General features: G+C 40.6%; 1 protein-coding gene across 2 annotated transcripts in view; it reads left to right on the forward strand.

Annotated features, from left to right (window-relative positions):
• The window catches only part of NEK7 (NIMA related kinase 7), a 139,120-nt gene that overhangs the window by 85,030 nt on the left and 32,467 nt on the right, over nt 1–21,623 (forward strand). For both annotated transcript variants that reach the window (XM_065936324.1, XM_065936325.1), the window contains exons 6-7: nt 17,922–18,030; nt 18,916–19,023. In XM_065936324.1, the coding sequence (XP_065792396.1) occupies nt 17,922–18,030; nt 18,916–19,023 (217 nt within the window). The remainder of the gene's footprint in view (nt 1–17,921; nt 18,031–18,915; nt 19,024–21,623) is intronic.

Genomic DNA, 21,623 nt, shown 5'->3' on the forward strand with positions numbered 1-21,623 from the left:
TAGTAAGACGCTTACAGAGCCACTTAGCGTGCTTTGGTAGAAGACTGAAGCGGTTCTTCTTTAAAGGGTTAAAGGGTTAGCACCGTCATCCCTGCCCCCTCCCTCATGGGCTCCTCTGTGTCAGCCTGTTCTGGTCTTGTCCTTCATCAGAGCTGCCATCAGCTTGCCTGTCAAGATAGAAGACCTCTGGTCCTGGTTTTCCAGGTCCTCTTGGGGCCCTTCTAAAGGCCAAAAGTCCTATTATCAAATCTGTAGATCAGACGATACTCTCAGTATAATGACTATAACAGAAAGCTTGCCCAGTGCACAGAACGGAAAGTTTGACTGCGCAGTTTCACATGAGTGGAATGTCTTCACATCCTGATTATAGCCCTGGAAGTCTTTTGCGGGATGATATTTCAGACCTGAACAAAATGCCTAGTTGTATTGGGAAGGAGGAATTTATTAACTTGGGAGAATCTAACCTGTGGGATCTCCCCAGGTCCTTCAGCAAATAAAATCACTCTGATTATGGATTGTTGCATTTCACTTGAACACCGAGTTGTGACTTTTCTTTTCATTTGACTTAGTAAGGTTAGGGTTTATTTATTTATTTTTTAATATATAATGTCTCTCATTAGTTTTCTCAAGTGGTGAAGATCCTTAACTTTCCGCCCTATGTTCTCATCTCTCAGTTTAACCGCTGACTTTTATGTGCATATTTTTTTATATTGTATCTTTACAGTTCAGTTCAGTCGCTCAGTCGTGTCCAACTCTCTGCAACCCCATGGATTGCAGCATGCCAGGCTTCTCTGTCCATCACCAACTCCCGAAGCTTGCTCTCAAACTTATGTCCATTGAGTCAGTGACGCCATCCGATCATCTCATCCTCTCTCGTCCCCTTTTTCTTCTGCCTTCGATCTTGCCCAGCATCAGGGTCTTTTCAAACAAGTCAGTTCTTCGCATCAGGTGGCCAAAGGATTGGAGTTTCAGCTTCAGCATCAGTCCTTCCAATGAGCACCCAGGACTGATCTCCTTCAGGATGAACTGGTTGGATCTCCTTGCAGTCCAAGGGACTCTCAAGCGTCTTCTCCAGCACCACACAGTTCAAAAGCATCAATTCTTCGGTGCTCAGCTTTCTTTATAGTCCAAATCTCACATCCATACATGACTACTGGAAAAACTATAGCTTTGACTAGATAACCTTTGTTGGCAAAGTAATGTCTCTGATTTTTAATATGCTGTCTAGGTTGGTCATACCTTTTCTTCCAAGGAGTAAGCATCTTTTAATTTCATGGCTGCAGTCACCATCTGCAGTGATTTTGGAGCCCAAAAAAATAAAGTCAGCCACTGTTTCCACTGTTTCCCCATCTATTTGCCATGAAGTGATGGGACTGGATGCCATGATTTTCGTTTTTTGAATGTTGACTTTTAAGCCAACTTTTTCTCTCTCCTCTTTCACTTTCATCAATAGACTCTTTAGTTCTTCTTCACTTTCTGCCATAAGGGTGGTGTCATCTGCATATCTGAAGTTATTGATATTTCTCCTAGCAATCTTGATTTCAGTTTGTGCTTCATCCAGCCAGGCATTTCGCATGATATACTCCGCATATAAGTTAAATAAGCAGGGTGATAATATACAGCCTTGACGTACTCCTTTCCTGAATTGGAACCAGTCTGTTGTTCCATGTCCAGTTCTAACTGTTGCTTCTTGACCTGCATACTGATTTCTCAGGAGGCAGGTCAGGTGGTCTGGTATTCCCATCTCTTTCAGAATTTTCCACAGTTTATTGTGATCCACACAGTCAAAGGCTTTGGTGTAGTCAGTGAAGCAGAAGTAGATGTTTTTCTGGAAGTCTCTTGCTTTTTTGATATCTTTACAGACACATACACAAGTAGAAAAATATACACTGATACATGTATTCTTTCTCAGAAACATCACAGTGCATTTTATTATTGCTTCATTGATAAACAGTTGGACTGTTGCCATTGTTTAGTTTGTTCAAGGAAAGCTCTACTACAAAACCTTGTATATTTTAATACAACGTCTCATACACACTATTTAGCAGGCAATTACAGATGCTTCTATAAAATAGCTGAGTAATAACATATATGTATTTTAAATCATAACAGATACTGCCAAATTGTCCTCTCAAATAATAATAGCAATTTGTAACGTTTAAAAATGTGCTCTTCAATTTCTGTATTTACTGGACATTGACTGTGTGCTATATTCCTGTTACATGCCTTCTTGGAATTCATTGTCTAGGAGAGAGAGGCATTTTACTGACACTCAGAGCACTGTGCAACCGAAGCTATAAGTTTTATAAGGGAGTAGGATAGATTAGAGTGGTAATTTACAACAGAGAGCCTGATGTAAACAGGGAGCTTCTGAGGGCAAGGAGATCTTAAAGCACGGGTGTTATATGACTGTGATAGAGATAGTTAATCTTAGTGCTTGAGCTCCAGTCTCCTTATCTGTGAAACTGGGGTAATAATTATGTGCCTTACAATGTCATTATAAGGGCTTAATTATATATATATATATGCAACTGTGGTGCTGGAGGATACTCATGAGAGTCCTTTGGACTGCTGGGAGATCAAACCAGTCAGTCCTAAAGGAAATCAATCCTGATATTCGGTGGAAGGACTGATGCTAAAGCTGAAGCTCCAATCCTTTGGCCACCTGATGCGAAGAACTGACTCACTGGAAAAGACCTGATGCTGGGAAAGACTGAAGGCAGGAGGAGAAGAGGGAGGCAGAATATGAGATGATTAGATAGCATCACTGACTCAGTGGACATGAATTTGAGCAAAGTCTGGAAGATGGTGGAGCACGGAAGAGCCTGGCGTGCCGCAGTCCGTGGGGTCACAGAGAGCGCACAGGATTTAGAGATGGAACCACAACAGTGCATGCGTGTGTTTGTGTCTGCGGTCCAGTCCAGCTATGCGCACGTATATACAGTTACCCGTGCCATCTGACCCTGTGGCAGCTATTCGACAGGCGCTGCTGGGATGCTCGTCACTCTGTGTAAATGCTCTGGGCGTCACTTCTCCCCCCTCCTCATCACAGCCTTCACAGCCTCTCACAGGGAGTGGGCGTCATCAGTCAGGGATGCCTTCCCCTTCTCAACTGCCGGACCACCCTGGCCTGTCGCCGCCTTCCCTGCTGGACAGGACGAGCTCCTGTGTGTCCCCCACTGGGTTCTTTGTCCCGTCTCTGCCGCGGTGATCAGAAACCTTATTATGTATTCTCTGACATGAGTGCATCTTCCTGTGCTGGCATTGAACACGCTCAAGTCACTGGTAGCTGAACATGTCCACATGCACACACGTGTCCCTCCTTCACGTGTTCACTGATGCGTCTGAGAACCGCGTCTCTAGTGAGCAGACAGAACGACAGGTGAGTGGATGTACAGGATGTCCGACATTGGTCAGCACCGTGAGGAGGACGAGGTCAGGTTCAGCGGAGGGCGCTGCTGTTCAGACAGGGGACGGGGGCAGCCCTGCCCCCTCAGTCCTGGCATTCCCGCGGCCGCCTGGCTTCTGCTTCGCTGCCTGCGTTCTGTGTCTGCACCGTCGGCCGCTCCCTGCTGACCCCCCAGCCCCGTGTTACGGCTCTGCCCGGTCCTCGGCCGCACGAGCCTCTGCCTCCCCCCACCTTCCGAGGGGCCCCTCCCTGCCCAGAGTCCCACCGCGCCCCTCCTTGGGTCCCCGCACGCTCCTGATTCTTCTTGACTGGGTTCTCGTCCTCCTGGTCTTTCCTGACCGAGCCTTCAGAGCTTCAGTGCTGGGTTTTTTCGCTTTTTGCTTTCCCCTCCTTTCTGGGCTGGCCTCGCTCGTTCCTCTGCATCTCTAACTGCCTGGGCTCCCGGGGACCCGGTTCCTGTCTGGAGGGTGGAGCTCTGTCTGCACCCTGAGTGCATCCGAGCCCGCGAGTCAGCCCAGACCGCGGTGTCCCTCGTGAGACCCTGTGGAGCTGGCCCTTGCTCAGAGTCCCATCTCCTCTCCTTCCAAAGGCTGCTCAGATTTCTCCATCAGCTCCATTGCCGTTGTCTCCTCTGAGGGAAGGACCGGTGCCTGTCACCTAGAACTCGAGAGCTGTTTAACCCATCTCCCCGCGGCCAGGACCCCCCACGCCCGCCTCTCCGTCAGTCTCTGAGAGAGGTGAGCAGAGAGAGAAGGAAGCCCCTGCCCGCAGACCGCCCTGGCGCCCCGTTGGCCCCGCTGCTGCGACCCAGAGCAGGCCCTGGGGAGGCGCGCCCGCCGCCCTGTGTCCTCACGCACACAGTGGGTGCCCAGCGGACACTTGCTGCGGCCGGCCGCCTCCCGCCCGCCCCGGGTGCGCTGTCCCCCAGGCTGGGCGTGGGTCCGGCAGTCCTGCCGCTCCCCGCTCATCCCCGCTTCCTCGGGACAGTCTCTGAGGCCAGGACCGAGGAGGTGTCTCAGATGGTTTCTTCCTTACGCCGTCGTGTGTCTCCTTGTGGGGCTGTTTTCCTGACGGCTGGGTGTCCCGTGTGGCCTTGTTGGGTGTGGGGACTGCCTGCTTTGCGCTCTGGGCTGCTTTCTAGGGAGCGCCTGGCTGATGGCAGCAGCTCAGGAAATGCTGGAGACGTCCGTGTGAGACCCGACGCCCTCTCCTCGTCCGCCCCTCTGCTCCAGGGCCCCGCCGGGGAACGTGGCTGGGGGTCCAGCAGGCACACAGCGTCATGCCGTTTCACACTCCAGTCCCACGACCAGTTGCTCACATCCAAGTGGCATGTGGCAGGAGAGGAGACAGCGCTCTGACACAGGAGGGGGCTTTTTGGCCCTAAGAGATGCTAGCGTTGTTTTCTCAACACTCTAATTTGTGCTGTATGCCGTTCTTCATACAAGAGACTACATTACCAAAAAATAAAAAATGACGGGAACTTCTTTTATGAAGGAGTGTGGCAGTGATCTGATGCTTTGCAAAGGATAGCAGTAGGTCCGAGGGTTGTAAGGAGCGCGGTTCCTTTCTTGATGGGACGTGATACTGTAAACCATCGTGCATTAGAACGTACCCCACTGTCTCAACGCTCCTGCTTAATTGGGGTGGAAGAGGAAAGATCGCTCCTGGTCTGTATTCCAGGAAGGAACCTCTGGATAGCATTGCATCAAAGATTTTTACTAGTAAATAATTAATTGGTTTAGAGCAGGCTGACAAATATAATTAAGCAATTTATAGTTGAAATATTCAGTATTTCTCTAATTAGTGACAGAGGAATACCTGAGGCTGTGGTCAGATGAAATACTTCCCAGATGAGTTTTCAGATGAAAGGAAATCCAGAATTTTTCATCATGTATTTCTTCATCATCCGTAATCAGAATTTTAAAGGAAAAGATTCTTACAGAATGGCGATTGGGTTACAGTTTATCCAGTTGTGATATATATGCTGTACATTTTCTTTATTGTGTCCTAAATTGAACCAGTACATGTTCCATTTTGTAGTATGCCTTACTAATACTATATATTTCACTTTTCTGTTGCTAAGAAACATACTTGGTGATGGAGACTTAGCATAGAGCAGATGAGACACTAATCTCAGAACTGTGTCAGCATGAGCTTCTTCATTTCACTGTCAGCAGAAGTATTCTTAAAATATATTTAAAATTCTTCTAGCCCATTTTTCCAAAATATAGTTTATTCTTTGAACTATTTATAAGTTCCTTTATTTATAATTGCCTTTTAGAAAGTCAGATTGAGTCAGATAGAAGAGAATATAAGTTTATATATTTAACATATTTTTAAAAACTATATTTTACTCAAATATCAGTAAAACAAAATATAACCCAGTATAATAAATCCCTTGAAGGGAAACTCGAAGTATTTTATCTGCTGAAAAGTTGTCATGCCACAGCTCAGTGACTGGCTAACAGGAAAGTGAATATTATTGCTACAGATGATTTTTAGTGACGTATGCAATACAGATAATTTAAATTGAACTCTATTTTGTGCCAAGAGTTTGGCACAATTTCAGATAATTACTTAAGGTTACCTCTTCCCCCCACCCAATTTTGTTGAGTTACATGACTGTGTAGGTTTAAGGTGTGCAGCATAATGGTTTGAGTTACCTGTATGATATTGTGAAATGAACATCACAGTAAGTTTACTTAACATCCAACATCTCATCTAGGTACACGAAAAAGCTGGAATGTTTCACTCTCAAACCCACGTGAGAAAACACCTTCAGTTCAGTTGCTCAGTCATGTCCGACTCTTTGCAACCCCATGAATCGTAGCACGCCAGGCCTCCCTGTCCATCACCAGCTCCCAGAGTTTACTCAAACCCATGTCCATCGAGTCGGTGATGCCATCCAGCCATCTCATCCTCTGTCGTCCCCTTCTCCTCCTGCCCCCAATCCCTCCCAGCATCAGGGTCTTTTCCAATGAGTCAGTTCTTTGCATCATGTAGCCAATATTGGAGTTTCAGATTCAGCATCAGTCCTTCCAATGAACACCCAGGACTTATCTCCTTCAGGATGGACTGGTTGGATCTCCTTGCAGTCCAAGGGACCCTCAAGAGTCTTCTCGAACACCACAGTTCAAAAGCATCAATTCTTCGGCACTTAGCTTTCTTTATAGTCCAACTCTTACATCCATACACAGCTACTGGAAAAACCATAACCTTGACTAAATGGACCTTTGTTGACAGAGTAATGTCTCTGCTTTTAAATATGCTGTTTAGGTTGGTCATACCTTTCCTTCCAAGAAGTAAGCGTCTTTTAATTTCATGGCTGCAGTCACCATCTGTAGTGATTTGGAGCCCAAAAAAATAAAGTCTGTCACTGTTGCCACTGTTTCCCCATCTATTGGCCATGAAGTGATGGGACCAGATGCCGTGATCTTAGTTTTCTGAATGTTGAGCTTTAAGCCAGCTTTTTCACTCTCCTCTTTCACTTTCATCAAGAGGCTCTTTAGTTCTTCTTCACTTTCTGCCATAAGGGTGGTGTCATCTGCATATCTGAGGTTATTGATATTTCTCCTGGCAATCTTGATTCCAGTTTGTGCTTCTTCCAGCCCAGCGTTTCTCATGATGTACTCTGCATATAAGTTAAATAAGCAGGGTGACAATATACAGCCTTGATGCACTCCTTTTCCTATTTGGAACCAGTCTGTTGTTCCATGTCCAGTTCTCACTTTTGCTTCCTGGCCTGCACACAGGTTTCTCAAGAGGCGGGTCAGGTGGTCTGGTATTCCCAACTCTTTCAGAATTTTCCACAGTTTATTGTGATCCGCAGAGTCAAAGGCTTTGGCATAGTCAGTAAAGCAGAAGTAGATGTTTTTCTGAACTCTTTTGCTTCTTTGATGATCCAGCAGATGTTGGCAATTTGATCTCTGGTTCCTCTGCCTTTTCTAAATTCAGCTTGAACATCTGGAAGTTCACGGTTCACATATTGCTGAAACCTGGCTTGGGGAATTTTGAGAAGACATCTTGGGTGCTGATTTTCTCTTCATTTCAGTCAGTTCATGGTGCAAGCAAGCGACTTTTCTGAAGGAAACGCTGTGCCTGGATCTCCTTGCTGGCTGCCTGTCTGATAGGACGCCGAGGTTCATAATGTGCTTGTGGGTGTGCCTCTCAGGACGCCCGGAGCAGCCAGCTCACACAGCTATACCTTTTTTGGAGGGTTCCGTCACCCTGAGTGCATTTTTGGAGCTGGGACACTGCAGGGTAATTTGCTGGGCGTGAACCAGCCAGTTGTGTCTGCCTGCAGAAACACTTCTCGCCCAGGAAGAGCTAGAAGGCTTCACTGTCAAACCCTCCTCGGAAGACACTTTGGGTGCTGATTCTCTATTGGCTAGTCAGTTCTTGTCACAAGCAGGTCACTTTTCTGAAGGAAACACTGTGCTTGGACCCCCTTACTATGAGCTCACCTAATAAAATCCCTAGGTTTATAACATATTATATGGGTATGCCACGTACCACCCAGAGAACCACCAGTTCACACAGCTTCCTTTATGGAAAGGTTCAGTTTTTCTCAAGTGTGTATATTCAGTGCTAGACAATGCTGGGTGTGAACCTGCCAATTTGGGTCCACTGGCAAAAACAGTGTTCTCACCCTATAAATGCCAAAATGTTTCACTCTCAAAATCACCCAAGAAAACACCATGGGTGCTGATTCTGTCTTCACTAGAGTCAGTTCTTGGGAAAGCAAGTGACTTTTCTGCAGGAAAATACTTGGTTTGATCTCCTTACTAGGAACTCATCTAATGGAACACCTGTACTGGTGTTCATAATGAGCTGTATAGTTGTGCCACTCACCCCCCAGAAAACAGCCAGTCCATCCAGCTTCTTTACTGGAAAGGTTTAGTTTGTCCCGATCGTGTGTTTTCGGCCTGGGACACTGCGGGGCAATATGCTGGGTGGGAACCTGTCGGTTGGGGTGCTTTGGCACATGCATAAAGCTAGAATGCTCGCCCTCAGACCCGCCAAGGAAAGCGCTTCGGTGCCGACTCTGTCTTCAGTGCAGTCAGTCCTTGGTGCAAACAAATGGTTTTCCTGAAGGAATCACTTTTCTTGGTTCTCCTTACTCATCTAGTAGATGAGTAAGCTCATCTAGTAGAACACCTAGATTCCTAGTTCCTAGCAAACAAAGAAAGCTTTTTTTTTTCTTTTAATGAGAACCCTTAGGCTTTACCCTCCCAGCAGCTCCACTGTAGCAGACAGCAGTGTTGTCGGGAGCACCGTGCTGTGCATCGCACCCCTGGGCCGTACTCACCTTAGAGCTGCACGTTTGTACCTCCTGACCCCCTTCATCCAGTTCCGCGTCACCTAACCGCTTGCCTCAGGCAACCACAAATCTGACCTTTTTTTTTCTTTTTAATGAGATCGTGTGTGTGTGTTTGCGCACTTAAGTTTCATGTGTAAGTGACATCATGCAGTATTTATCTTTCTCTGTCTGACTTATTTCACTTAGCACAGTGCCTTCAGGGTTTGTTCATGATTTTGCAAATGACAGGATATCCTCCTTTTTTATGACTTTATAATACTCCATTGTATACATACGGCAACTGCTTTATTGGCCAATTAGTTCAGTTGCTCAGTTGTGTCTGACTCTTTGCGACGCCATGGACTACAGCACGCCAGGCTTCCCTGTCCATCTCCAACTTCCGGGGCACTCAAACTCATGTCCACTGAGTCAGTGATGCCATCCAACCACCTCATCCTCTGCTGTCTGCTTCTCCTCCTGCCTTCAATCTTTCCCAGCATCAGGGCCTTTTCCAATGACGCACACTTCGGTTGTTACCGTATCTTGGCTATTGTAAATGATGCAGCAGTAAACATGGGGGTGCAGATATCTTTTCAAGTTAGTGTTTTCGTTTCCTTTGGATGTGTTCCCAGAGGTGGAATTGCTGGATCCTATGGTAGTTTTACTTTAACTTTTCAAGGATCCTCCATACTGTTTTCCACAATGGCCGCACCAGTTTGCAGCCCCAGCAGCTGTGTACAAAGGTTCCCTCTGGCCCACATTCCCACCAGTGTTTGTTGCCTGTTGTCTTTTTTTGGTGGCCACTCTAACAGGCGTGGGATGGTATCCCGTTGTGATGTTGTTTTGCATTTCTATAACGACAGTGATGCTGGGCATCCTCTCATGTTCTTGTTGGCCAGTCTTTTATCTTCTTTGGGAAAGTGTCTACTCAGGTCTTTGACTTGCTTGTTAACTGACTTGTTATTTTTAGTTTGGTTATTTTTTTATATTGAGTTGTGTGAGTTCTTTCTGTGTTTTGAATAGTAACCCCTCGTCAGACACATTCGCAAATATGTTTTCCCATTCTGTAGGTTGCCTTTTCGCTTTTTGATTGCTTCTTTCACTCTGCAGAAGATCTTTAGTTTGATGTCACCATACTTGTTTGTTATTTTGCTGTTTATGCTCTAGGTATCATATCGAAAAGCTCATCCTCAAGGAGCTCTTCTGTGCTTCCTTCCAGGAGTTTCATAGTTTCAGGTCTGACATTTAAGTCTTTAATTTGTTTAATTTTTGTGAGTGGTGAAAACTAAGGCTTTAGTTTTATTCTCTTACATGTGGATGTCCAATTTTCCTAGCACTGTTTATTGAAGAGACTGTCAGTTTTATATTGAGTATTTTTGGCTCTCTTGTCAAATATTAGTTACCTATAAATGCTTAGGCTTATTTATGGGCTCTCAATTCTTTTCCATTAATATGTCTGTTTTTATGCCAGTACCCTACTGTTTTGATTGCTGTTAACTTCACAATGTGGTTCTCATCAGGAATCGTGATGCCTCCGACTTTGCTCATCTCTCTCTGTATTGCTTTGGCTTTGGGGGGTCTTTTGTGGCTCCACGTAAATTTTCAAATTATTTTGTGGTAAAGTCCATTGGAATCTTAATATGGACTGCATTGAATCTATGGATGACTTTTGGTAGTATTGACATTTTAATAATATTTATTATTCTGATTATGAACATTTGATTCTTTTCCATTTATTTGTGTCTTTGATTTGTTTCTTCATCTTGTAGTTTTCTGAGGAGAGGCTGTTTACCTCCTTAGTTAAGCTTACTCCTATGTATCTTATTGTAAATGGAATACATTTTCTTTATTTTTTTCAGATAATTCACTACTACTGTATAGAAACACTACTGATTTTTGTATGTTAATTATTTTATCCTGTGACTTCACTGAGTTTGTTGATTGGAACTTTTTTTGATAGAGTCTTTAGAATTTTTTTTACCTATAAAATGATGTCATCTTCAAACAGAGACAGTTTTATTTCTTCCTACTCAGTTCTGATGCATGTTATTTGTTTGTTTTCTTGTCTGATTGCTCTGACCGGTTCTTCCAGGGCTGTGTTGAATAGAGGTGGAGAGAGTGAGATCCTGCATCTTATTCCTGAGTCAGGCCCTCTCTTCTTGTTCATAACATATTTAGATACAGGTTTATTCTTGAATGGTCAACTTTGTATTTTCTACATTGTAACCACTTGTATGGCTTTTCCTTTAAATTTGGTAGGAGCCTTAAGACTGTTTTCCTTTATAAAACATAAACTTAATTTTTTTTTTTTTTTGCTGTCTGTAGAAATGCAGTTTTTATTAGTTTTTAATTGTTAATTATCACAAACTTAGCAGATTAAAACAACACAAATATGTTCTCTCACAATTTGGGGGGTTAATGAGTTCACATCCTGGTTTGTGGGTTCTCTGCTCAGGATGCTGGAAACTGACATCGAGGTGCCAGCTGGGGCCATGATCTCATCCGAGGTTGAGGGTTCTCCTCCTTGTTGACTAGATCTTTGGGAGAATTCAGTTCCTTGTGGCTGCGTGACTGACGTCCCTCCTCGCCTCCTGATTGCCCGCTGGGAGCCATCCTTGAGGCTGCGTGTCCGTCTCTGCAGATGGCAGTTTGCTCCCTCATGGCCAGCAGGGGAGTCTGGCTTTGAATTTCTCTGAGTTCTTTGAAGGGCTTACCTGATCAGATCAGGTCCACCCAGGATAATCTCCCTAGTGATTAACTCAGAAACCGCTGATTAGAGCCTTCCTTACATCTGCAGAATCCTTTCTGTCACGTAAGATAACCTAATACGGAGGGGACAGTTCATCATGTTCATAACCCAGCTCACACTCGAGGGGAGAGGTTGGTACACCACAGACTTTGATAAATTAGCTAAAACATCAACAAATCTTGGAGATAATTATTATCTCAAATATTACAACTTGTAAATCTTGCTCACCCTCTTAGTGTGGTTGGTTGTTTTTTTGGTTTTTTTTTTTTACATCTGCAGACATATTCTTATCTGTTCTTATCCAAATTTAGATGCTGTACTGGAAAGAAAAGCACTTAGGCATGTCTTCTACACTCTTGACCTTTGGACCCTTAAGGCAGTAAAGTCCCCCAGCGGTACCGCCTGTCTCTGCTGGCGCTGACTTATGGCTGAGAGGGTGCAGACACTGTCCATTTCGCATCTGGGATAACGTGTGCCGCCCGGGCCAGACCACAGGGGGAGTCGCCACTGCTCCCCCACACAGCATGTTTCCTGCCGGGTCTCTTACATAAGATGGCCACCTATCCTATGTTACCTTGCATCCTCAAAATTACTCAGAAGTCTTAAGGTTACAAATTACTGGCGCTGTCTGGAAAAAGCTATGCAGAACTGAATGTCTTATACATAGGTACCTATACATTATGCATGTACACCTGTGTGTGTGTGTAACCAAAAAGGTTTATGTCTCTGTGGCATGCATATGTAGGTATGTTATACAGCATTATTTTTATAGAAGCAGTATTGCTGATAAAATATCCCTTGGGTTTTCTTTGAAACCTAAGACATTTGGTAATGAAATAGTATTGAATTTAGGGATTTTAATAAATTGAAAATTATGTGCCATAATATAAGCATAGTGAAAAAGGGGGTAAGTTTTTGAACTGTGTGTAAATTTGAACTGTGTTTACTTAGGAAAAAATTAGAAGGGAACTTTTTGCTCCTATTTGAAGGTAATATTGATGGAAAGTTGCCTTTGTAAACTTTATGCTCACAGACAGCAGTGCTGGTAGCTGTAGACAAGTAAGAGAGAAGGGGTTCAGGCTTCTGTTTCATTTTTTTCGTTCATATTTCTACTGAGAGACTTTACTGTCCCCTTATTATTCCACTGTTTTCCTTGTCCATTAAGAATATATTTCCGTATTCTCTCTTAACTGTTGTCGGGTTTAACATAACCAGAAAGACTGCATCACAGAGACAAGTGTTCTCGTTTGCCTTTGTAGCCTTCCATGTCACCCTCAAGGTGGACTTCCCACTGTTTCATCTCGCCATCTGTCTCTAGTCCTCTAATGCAGTAGAGGCAACGTCTTAAGTATTTTCAGGTATTTATTTTCTCATCAGCTTTAGGTACTTGGAAGCTTCAAGGTTATCCACATGGCAGCAATGCAATATCATTCCTTCTAGTAATTCTGATATATTCCTTTTTTCATTGATTTTTAAAAAATATTCCAAGTTTATTTGATAATGATATACCAACATTTAGAAGGCAGCTTTTGTGGGTTAGGCTGAAGAACATTGTGACTTTATAGGAGCTCATTTTTCTTGTTTGGTAAATAAGGTTTTCTCTTTTTTTCCCCCAAGGCTCAATTACTCAGGGGAAAAAAAAATCTTATATGTTTCACATTTTCTAACATAAGATAAAATATGTTTTCTACTTCTATTATTAACCTGTACTGTTTTGACTTTGGGGAATAGATGGATTACATTGATTGTCTATTAAATTATAATTAGAAGCAGCTGAGTACACTTAGCTTTCTGACATTTATAGGAAAGGAAAAAGACGAGTAGAGCTTGGGTGGGAAGTATTTTATCAAAGAGGATAAAATTAGATGCAGGTGGCATTTTATTTTTTTTTAGTGCTCCCCTGGTTGCCGGGCCCATTCTACTAGCATCTTCTAAAGCAACTTAGGATACCTGAATTTTATTCAGAGTGCCAAGGGAGAAAATGTTCACACATTGCAAATTAATATCACATACCAAAATTCTACATAACTATTTTACCCATTTATATAATACCCAGAGTTGTGTATGGCAAGTTCATGTACACTTTAGTCTGTTGAGACCTTCTTATACCCTTGGAAGAAAAGTGTCTCCATAGAAAGATTGATACATAATAGAAATCACACTTAGAACTGCCAGTTAATACTTTCGGAAGCATCCTGTCTTTTCCATCATCCAGTCTCTCTGCATTTAAATCTTTGAAAGAAGCTCTGTGAAATGTAGTCTTATAAAAATGCATTATAATTACAGAGATGTTTGGGAACATAATATTGCTTCTGTTGGTAAAGGTTTGATCTAATTACCTTGTAATTACCTTATTATAAAAATCTGACCTGTCATCTCATGTGAAGACCATTGATAGGATTAACTGGACCTCTGGGGATCTCGGAGGTGTTATGATTGTTATTTTTGCTTTGTTGTTATTAACTGAAGATTTAAAAGACCATACATACTAAAATTTGTTATTTTTCAGTGTGAAAATGTGCCAATCAGGCATTTGTTTTTTGTGTTTTGTTTGTAACCAAGATATTTTAGAGGCAGCAGGCACCATGTACTCTGTTCATCCCCAAAACGGTTTAATATAATGAGGAAACCAAGGCCCAGCAAGGTTAAGTGGCTTCTTCAAGGTCACACAGCCATTACTGCTAAGGCTCATCATCAGGTCTGTTATGAAAGGTGCACATGGATTATGTGAGTGACACATTAAACGTTTGACGACACTCCCGAGCAGGAAATAGTTCCTAATACTGAACATAAATCACCTACTTCCTCGTGTTAGATACTTGGAAGAGATGGAAAACAGCTGGTGCCTGCAATGCCAGTTCTCATATAACTTCATTATTTCTTACTATTTAATTACCATTTCTCCTAATCTTCTTCGAGAACGACTCGCCTACCAGGACTGTGTTTATTGTTCTTTGGTTTTGTGTTTTTAACTACAGCAGTACCTCGTTTCCCAAAGTTGTTGGTTTTGTACTTCTGGAAGCAGCTACACTGTCTCGGGTCCCCGTGGAACAAATGACTAGGAATTTCTAGCTGGTGAGATAGCGTTAGACTCAGCGCAGGGCCCATGTGACTGTGCAGGTCGCATAGTCACGAAGCGGACCCTGTGGATCTGGGTGTTTTGTCTGAAACGTCCTTCTTTAAACACGAACATACCAAACCGTGGGGTTAGATGTTTTGATACACTATAGAAATTAGCTTGTTTTTTTGATCCAACAAGATAATTTTCTATTCTTTCTCTGTTGATGAGCTTATGCTGTGTAATAGTGATAAAAATTTTTCCCAAAGAGGAATGCTGGAATTGCAGAACATAGAAATAAGAAATGTATGTTCTGCTTGGAGTAGGAGTGTCCAGACTGAGGAATCAAGTGATTCCTTCCCCAAAACTGGTACTTGATAGGTAGTGTCTGCTGTATAATTTGATTTTGGGGCATTTAGTTTGTAAGAGAATGTTTGACAATGAAAAAAAAAAAAGCTGTGCCCATTTTCCAAAAAGCCTTCGTGTGGAGGCGGCCTGCATCATCCAGCCTCACCTTAGTGACTGCATGTTTTACCAAGGATGCTGAGCTCCACCTAGGCGAGACACTGGTCGTCTTGTTACATATAAGTGAGAGAACAGTATGATCTGATGTTTGTATGTGTGTTTTACAAATACACTGGTTAGCTTTTTGTTATATCTGGTTTTCTTTTTCTGATATGAATAATGTTCAATGTTTGTTTGAATGTTGATGGAGGTAGAAAATATGCTTTTAAAATAAACAGTATTTGAAGCTTTGCATAAAAAAAGATGAACCCACCTTAAAAAAAAATACAATAAAAATTCTGTCCAAATGATCAGGTATATCTGAGTGCTAATTTCTGTCTTTCATGACTTTTTAGATATTTTATTTTCAGATATAATTGGTTAAAATTCTGTTTTATAACATAGTAAAAGTGACATATCTTTTAAATTTTTTTCATAGAAATCTTTATTAATAATAACCATTTAAAATGATTTAGCTTTATTAAAAACGTACCACATGACAAATAAATGTACATTTTTATTCCTATATGTTGTTATTAGATTTTCTTCCCCTAAATCTGGAGCTGAATTGTCTTTTTTTCAGAGAAAGATAGGATTTTTGAACAGTAACGCAATTTGACTAGATAATTAACTTTTAAAAGATACATATATCTTAGAATAAGTAAAGGTTTTTTTTTTAAAAATTGGCATTATGTGAGTTCTTTTATAGTGCTAATATAAATTTTACCAGTAGTAAAAAGAATTCAAATTTTCATTGCCTTTTTTCTATTCATCCTCTTAAGAGATAGCCAACAGTGCCACCATCAGAACAGATAGGCTCTTCTCATCATAGGTATTGGTTTTTCTCAAAAAAAAATTTTTTTTTGTACTCAAGGATAGTTGAAAAACTGCATGTTTAAACAGACATGTAAAAAATATTGGGAGATAACCAATGACATGTTAAAACTGCTTTTGATTTATTTTATGATTGATTGAGTCAAATTCATAAAATTACTCTTCAAAAAGACGTTACTAATCTGGATACTTATACTTTGCCAAGTCACTCTGTCTAGCTAGCATTATGTTGATGCCAGTTCATTGTTAAAATCTTTAACTTGTTGAAAGAAACAGTCCTTGGCCTGATCACATCTTCCATTTTGAGGGCAGTTTTCTCATTGTGCCCTTTTTTAAATATACAATTTATTTTTTAATAATGGAACTTTAAAGGTAAACTGTCAGGTTAATTATAATTATGATGATTTCAGAATCTATATTAAAGCATAAAATTCTTCTTTCATGGTCTGATAACTTACATGATATGGTATATTTATTTTTGAATGAAAAGAAGCCTGTTCCCCATCTTCCTGTTGACATCAAACGGTCTTCTGATATGCTAATCCAGCGTCAGGGAGAGCACATAGACAGGCTTTATTTGGACTCATTCCAAGTCTGAAAGAAAAATATGTGTCTAAAACTGATTTTGCAGTGTTGCCCCCATAGAATGAAAACTGATGGTGACCCAGGCTGTGGTTAATAAGATTTAACATTGAAACATGATCCTGGGAGGTTTTTACCATTTTAGTATAATCCTGATCTGCTTTTTAATTACCTGGGCATCTGATTGTTAACTTGTTTTTTTGTTTTTTTTTGCTACTGAGGTAGTAGTCATTGAAGTTGCTAATAACTTCGTTTCTATAGTACGTGTTGCGATAAAGATTAACCTAAAGGGATTTGCTTTTCTGTAAGAGTTACCCTTCGGTGCGCTGAGTGTGTGTGAGTCAGTGGACCTGATCTCGTGCGGAGCGTGAAGGAGGCGTGCAGGCAGGTTTCCTTCCCTCTGTTGCTCTTCCTTTCCGCCCGCCCTCACCTGGTCACAGGGGTAGGACTGACAGAGTATGTTGTGTTGGAATCATCTGAAATACCATTTCTCCATATTCAGTTACCAAAAAAATCAAAACAGTTGAACTTTCTAAAATGTCACGTCATCAGATAAAGTGCATTAAAGCACATGTTTAAATGTTGATGTCTATGTAAATATAAAAAAAGTTAAAATTGTCTGAAAATTTGTTTAAATGCAATACTTTTTCATGTTGGTCATTTACAAATTTTGCTAAGAAACCAGTTACATTTTTGGTTTTGAAAAATAATTTTTATGTAAAGAATCTTCACAAATCCTATGAAACTAAGAACTTTGTTTTTGAATGAGCATATTATTAGTATATTCTGCTAGCAAATATAATGCAGAAAAATGGGCACACATATGTGCCTTGGGTTTTTCAGTGACTCAGTTACGGCCCCTCTTATGCATGATGATGCAGTCTTTCCCAACTAGGATGTTCACGCTCAGCTTTCCACCCTGGTCTTCCTGTCATGTTTTGCTCCCATGTTTAGTTTCATTCATTCAAAGCAAAGTGCAGCTTTGACTTGGAATATGCAGTGGAAATATTCATGAAAACTTTTCATGCAACTCCCTCTTATTTATTTAATTTTTAATAAATTAAGTGATATTTCAAATCACCAAGGGTGGTCCAATATTTAAAAGGAATTCTACTTCACTGCCTTCTGTCAAGAGAAGCACTGTCTTGTAATGAACATAATTACCTCCAGGTCTCTAGACTTTCTTATTCTGGCTATTCTTAAATTTGACATCCTCCTTTTAGATAAGAAATCACCTTATACGGATGTTAAATTTTGAAACAGGTGGCCATCACAGAGATGTAGCCTGATACGGCCTGTGCTGACTTCAGATACAGTAGGGAGAAACTGAAGGCATGATATCAGGTGCAAGTCCTGGTACCACTTCACTACGAAAAACCGTATGTTTTTTAGTTTCTAACAGGTAGATGAGAAGAGGTGTTTTTCTGACTTAAGTCAGAATCTAGTTTGAAATTTTTTTTTAATCTTCTTTTTAATTTTTAAACAGCATTTTAAGAAACAAAAGAGGCTAATTCCTGAAAGAACTGTCTGGAAATACTTTGTGCAGCTGTGCAGTGCGTTGGAGCACATGCACTCTCGACGAGTCATGCACCGGGGTGAGTCCGGGCCTGGGGAGCTCCTCACGTCGCTGCCAAGGGCACGGGGCTCGGGGCGGTTCACGAACAAATTCCTCCCAGTCACTGTGTGAGCTCATACTTCCCTAGGTGATTTATTCCCAAATTACAATCTTATTAGTTCCAGAGTGATGTCTTTAAGTAAAGCCGTACTTGGTTTTAAATAAGAATGAGAATTAGTTATTTTTCTGTTTAACTTTTTTACCTGGTTATGTTGGTAAAAGTAAAAAAAAAATAGATGCAGGAAAGCAGTTGAATATGCATAAGTAAGAGTCTTTTTTTTTTTTAATGAACAGTATACCTTATAATGACTTAGATTTTTAATGTTCAGCATTCACTCATAATATATTCATGATTCTCAGTCAAATGGTCAGACCAAATGTGTGAAGGTTACATCACTGAGGCAGTGATCCCTTCATTTTGGGATGTAAAAAATTTCGGTATAGTTGACTTAAGCAATTAAAATAATGTCATCTAAGTAATTATCTGCATCTGTTTTGATTTTATATTTTATGTAAACATGTCAATAAATTACTATTTAGTAGGATGTTTAAAATTGATAGAAGAGCACATGTTTATTTTCTGCTTTGAATTTCACAGAAGTTCATTTGAAAATGGAAAAATTGCATTTTAAATGAAAATTAATGGTGCTCATCATCCAGTATTGATGATTGTCTATCAAAGGACCAAGAACTCAGAAATACTAGGATATGTGAAAATTACTCAAAAATAAATAACTGGTTCAGAATTCAAACTGACTTTCATTTTTAAGATATATTTTAAGTTCTACAATGAAAACTATTTTTAATCCCTTGAATATACCTACACTGACATCATTTTTCACCCAATGCCTTCTTTTATTCACAGATATTAAACCAGCTAATGTGTTCATTACAGCCACTGGGGTGGTCAAGCTTGGAGATCTCGGGCTTGGCCGTTTTTTCAGCTCCAAAACCACAGCTGCACATTCTTTAGGTAAGAGACACAGTATAATTTCAGTTATCTATCCGCTTCCCTCCACCCCCACCCACGTGATTAAAATATAAGGGACATATGAATTATATGCCAGCTTTTATTGTCTAAATAAAACTATCAACATTTAAAAAATCCTCAGGTCCTGAGCTGAAGCCTATCAGGTATAATGTGTCCATTCACATGACACTTGAACACTTCTCTTTGACCATCAGGCAGTCACTTAGTAAAAGAAAATGCCAGTGAACAAATCTGGTTTTAACTGTTGCCCTGGACCCTCCCTTTTATTTTATGTTTGATAATATTAAGATAGTATGAAGAATAATCCATGTCTTGAAAGAGGACCTCACCTGATCATTTAAAAATGTTAGAGTAGTTTGCAGATTTATTAAAGCGGCGTAGGTGGTTGTGATTGCTCTAGGGAGGGACCTACTGATGATCTGTGGGTCGGGAGGAAATACTCCCCTAAATTTTAAGAGTACAATAGAAGACACTTGTAATTTACTGACGCTAGAGCTGATAGCATACCAGTGTCCTTTGTACCTAAAACAGAACTGAAGGTAGCCAGTCCAGCATTACCTTAATGTAAACCGGTTTTCCATTAATATAGCAATTACTGGGAAGAAATAATTTTTAGATTGAATAACTTAAAGGGAATGATAGAGTTTTTTCTAAAAGTTTTCAAATCATACTTTCCTTGTAATATAAGACTTTGACAAAATGGTAACCATCAAAATAAGAATTAAGATAAAAATAATTTGGCTTTTATGTAATGATGCCTCATCTTTGTGGTCATAATTTCATTGAAAACAATTGATTTTTTAAAATTAAGTTATTGTTTTTAAGTGAGCAATAAAAATTAAATGGTCTGATGAGGAATGAGTTTCAGTAAGTGACAAAATAATAAAACGAGGATCCAAATTAGGTGACTAGACATTTTTAAAGTTTTCTGACTTTTGTCGCTGAGGCTCTATGAGACCTTGAACCTGTCGCTTGATTCTTCTGCATCCAGGATAGTATGTGGCACACAGTCGATATTTGGTGGTTGACAGAGCATTGGACCCTAGTTTAAGGAGTGGTGGGAAGGTAATACTTTTCCCTCCACACAGAGTTTCAGTTTTGTCTAGTACTTTAAGAAAATAAAATTTCAACTGATGCTGAGTAATACTGCTTCAGTTATTTCTTTCACTTCATATTTATTCTCACAGAACATTGCAATTTTGAGGGGGGTAGGGAAATTTGATATTAAATTCCATGAGAACTGCGTGAATTTGCATAGCACTTGAATAAAGTTTTATATGGAAGTTCCAATTCTTACAATGCAAATAGTAGAGGACTTCTGTGAAGAAAAACTCAGACTGTTCCAAGCCAGCGCCACTGGCCCTTAGGAAAGATAACCTGTGCTGACTGTCACTCACCTGAACGGAATGTCCTGACAGCACTCTGTCTGTAATCTATTATACTTAAAAATGCTGGCTCATCATTACACACGCACGCACGCACAACTGCACATGCCCTCAGTCCCGCACACGCGTGTGTACTGTGTACATGCCGCTCTGTGCATGCTGTAGTTGCCTGACCCTGAAGAGCCAGCGTTATTATGTGAAACCAGTTTTGGAAGTGTACTTCTTCAGCTTGCCTGCCACTGCTTCTTACAGGTGTTCTTAATGGGGTTTACAAATGTATATGCATCTCTAGGTTTAGGTGATATATTATTCCAAATTATGTGATTATAGAGAGCAAAATTTTAAAAGATTTAATAATTAAGAATTTCTAATGTCAGTTTTTATCTAAACCAGTTCACGTAGGGTCATGTAGTTGTATGTAGTTTATATGTGTGTGCACGTGCACACACACACACATGAATTGGGGAATGCCCATAATCATAAAACACTCTGAGACACACCTGAGGCACAGCCAGTGAGGAAGTAGCAATGAGACTGATTGCTTTGATGAATGAATCAATAGGAAAATAATTTCTTTCCCAAGTATTTTTGTTTTCTGTGAGAAAAGTATTCTTAACATAAGAAAACATCTTGTATTTCTGCCTGTCTTTTCTGTGAAGTAGAAATTTTGATGGTTTGAAACTGAAGTTCACTAAGCAAAGTACGTTGAATATCAAGAATTAAAGTTTGAACCTAGCCCAACAACGTGTTTGGACCCAATAAGAATCTTATGTAGAAGGATCAGGAAAAATTCTTTGCTAACAAAGAATATATACAAAATAACAAGGACAGAAATTGTGACACAGACTTGCATTTGTGGACAGGTTAACCTTAATTTTTGCTTTTAAAAAATTATTGCCCTCCTGTGTTATTGACTTATACTTTTGTTTTTAAGAGCAAATTTGAAAGATTGTTTTAAAAATAAATACTAAGGATATATGGTACAGCACAGGAAAATTTAGCCATTATTTTGTAATAACTTTAGGTGGAGTATAATCTATAAAAATACTGAATCACTATGTTGTACACCTGTTATAAATCAACTGTACTTCCGTTTAAAAAACTAAAAATAAAAGATTGCTTTAAGAATTGGTTCCAAAAAGTACTTGAAAATGTGGTCACCTACATAAATTTATTTTGCTGACAGAAAATTTGATA

The sequence above is a fragment of the Muntiacus reevesi genome, chromosome 5, assembly GCF_963930625.1.
Source record: "Muntiacus reevesi chromosome 5, mMunRee1.1, whole genome shotgun sequence".
In the NCBI taxonomy this organism is placed as follows: domain Eukaryota; kingdom Metazoa; phylum Chordata; class Mammalia; order Artiodactyla; family Cervidae; genus Muntiacus; species Muntiacus reevesi.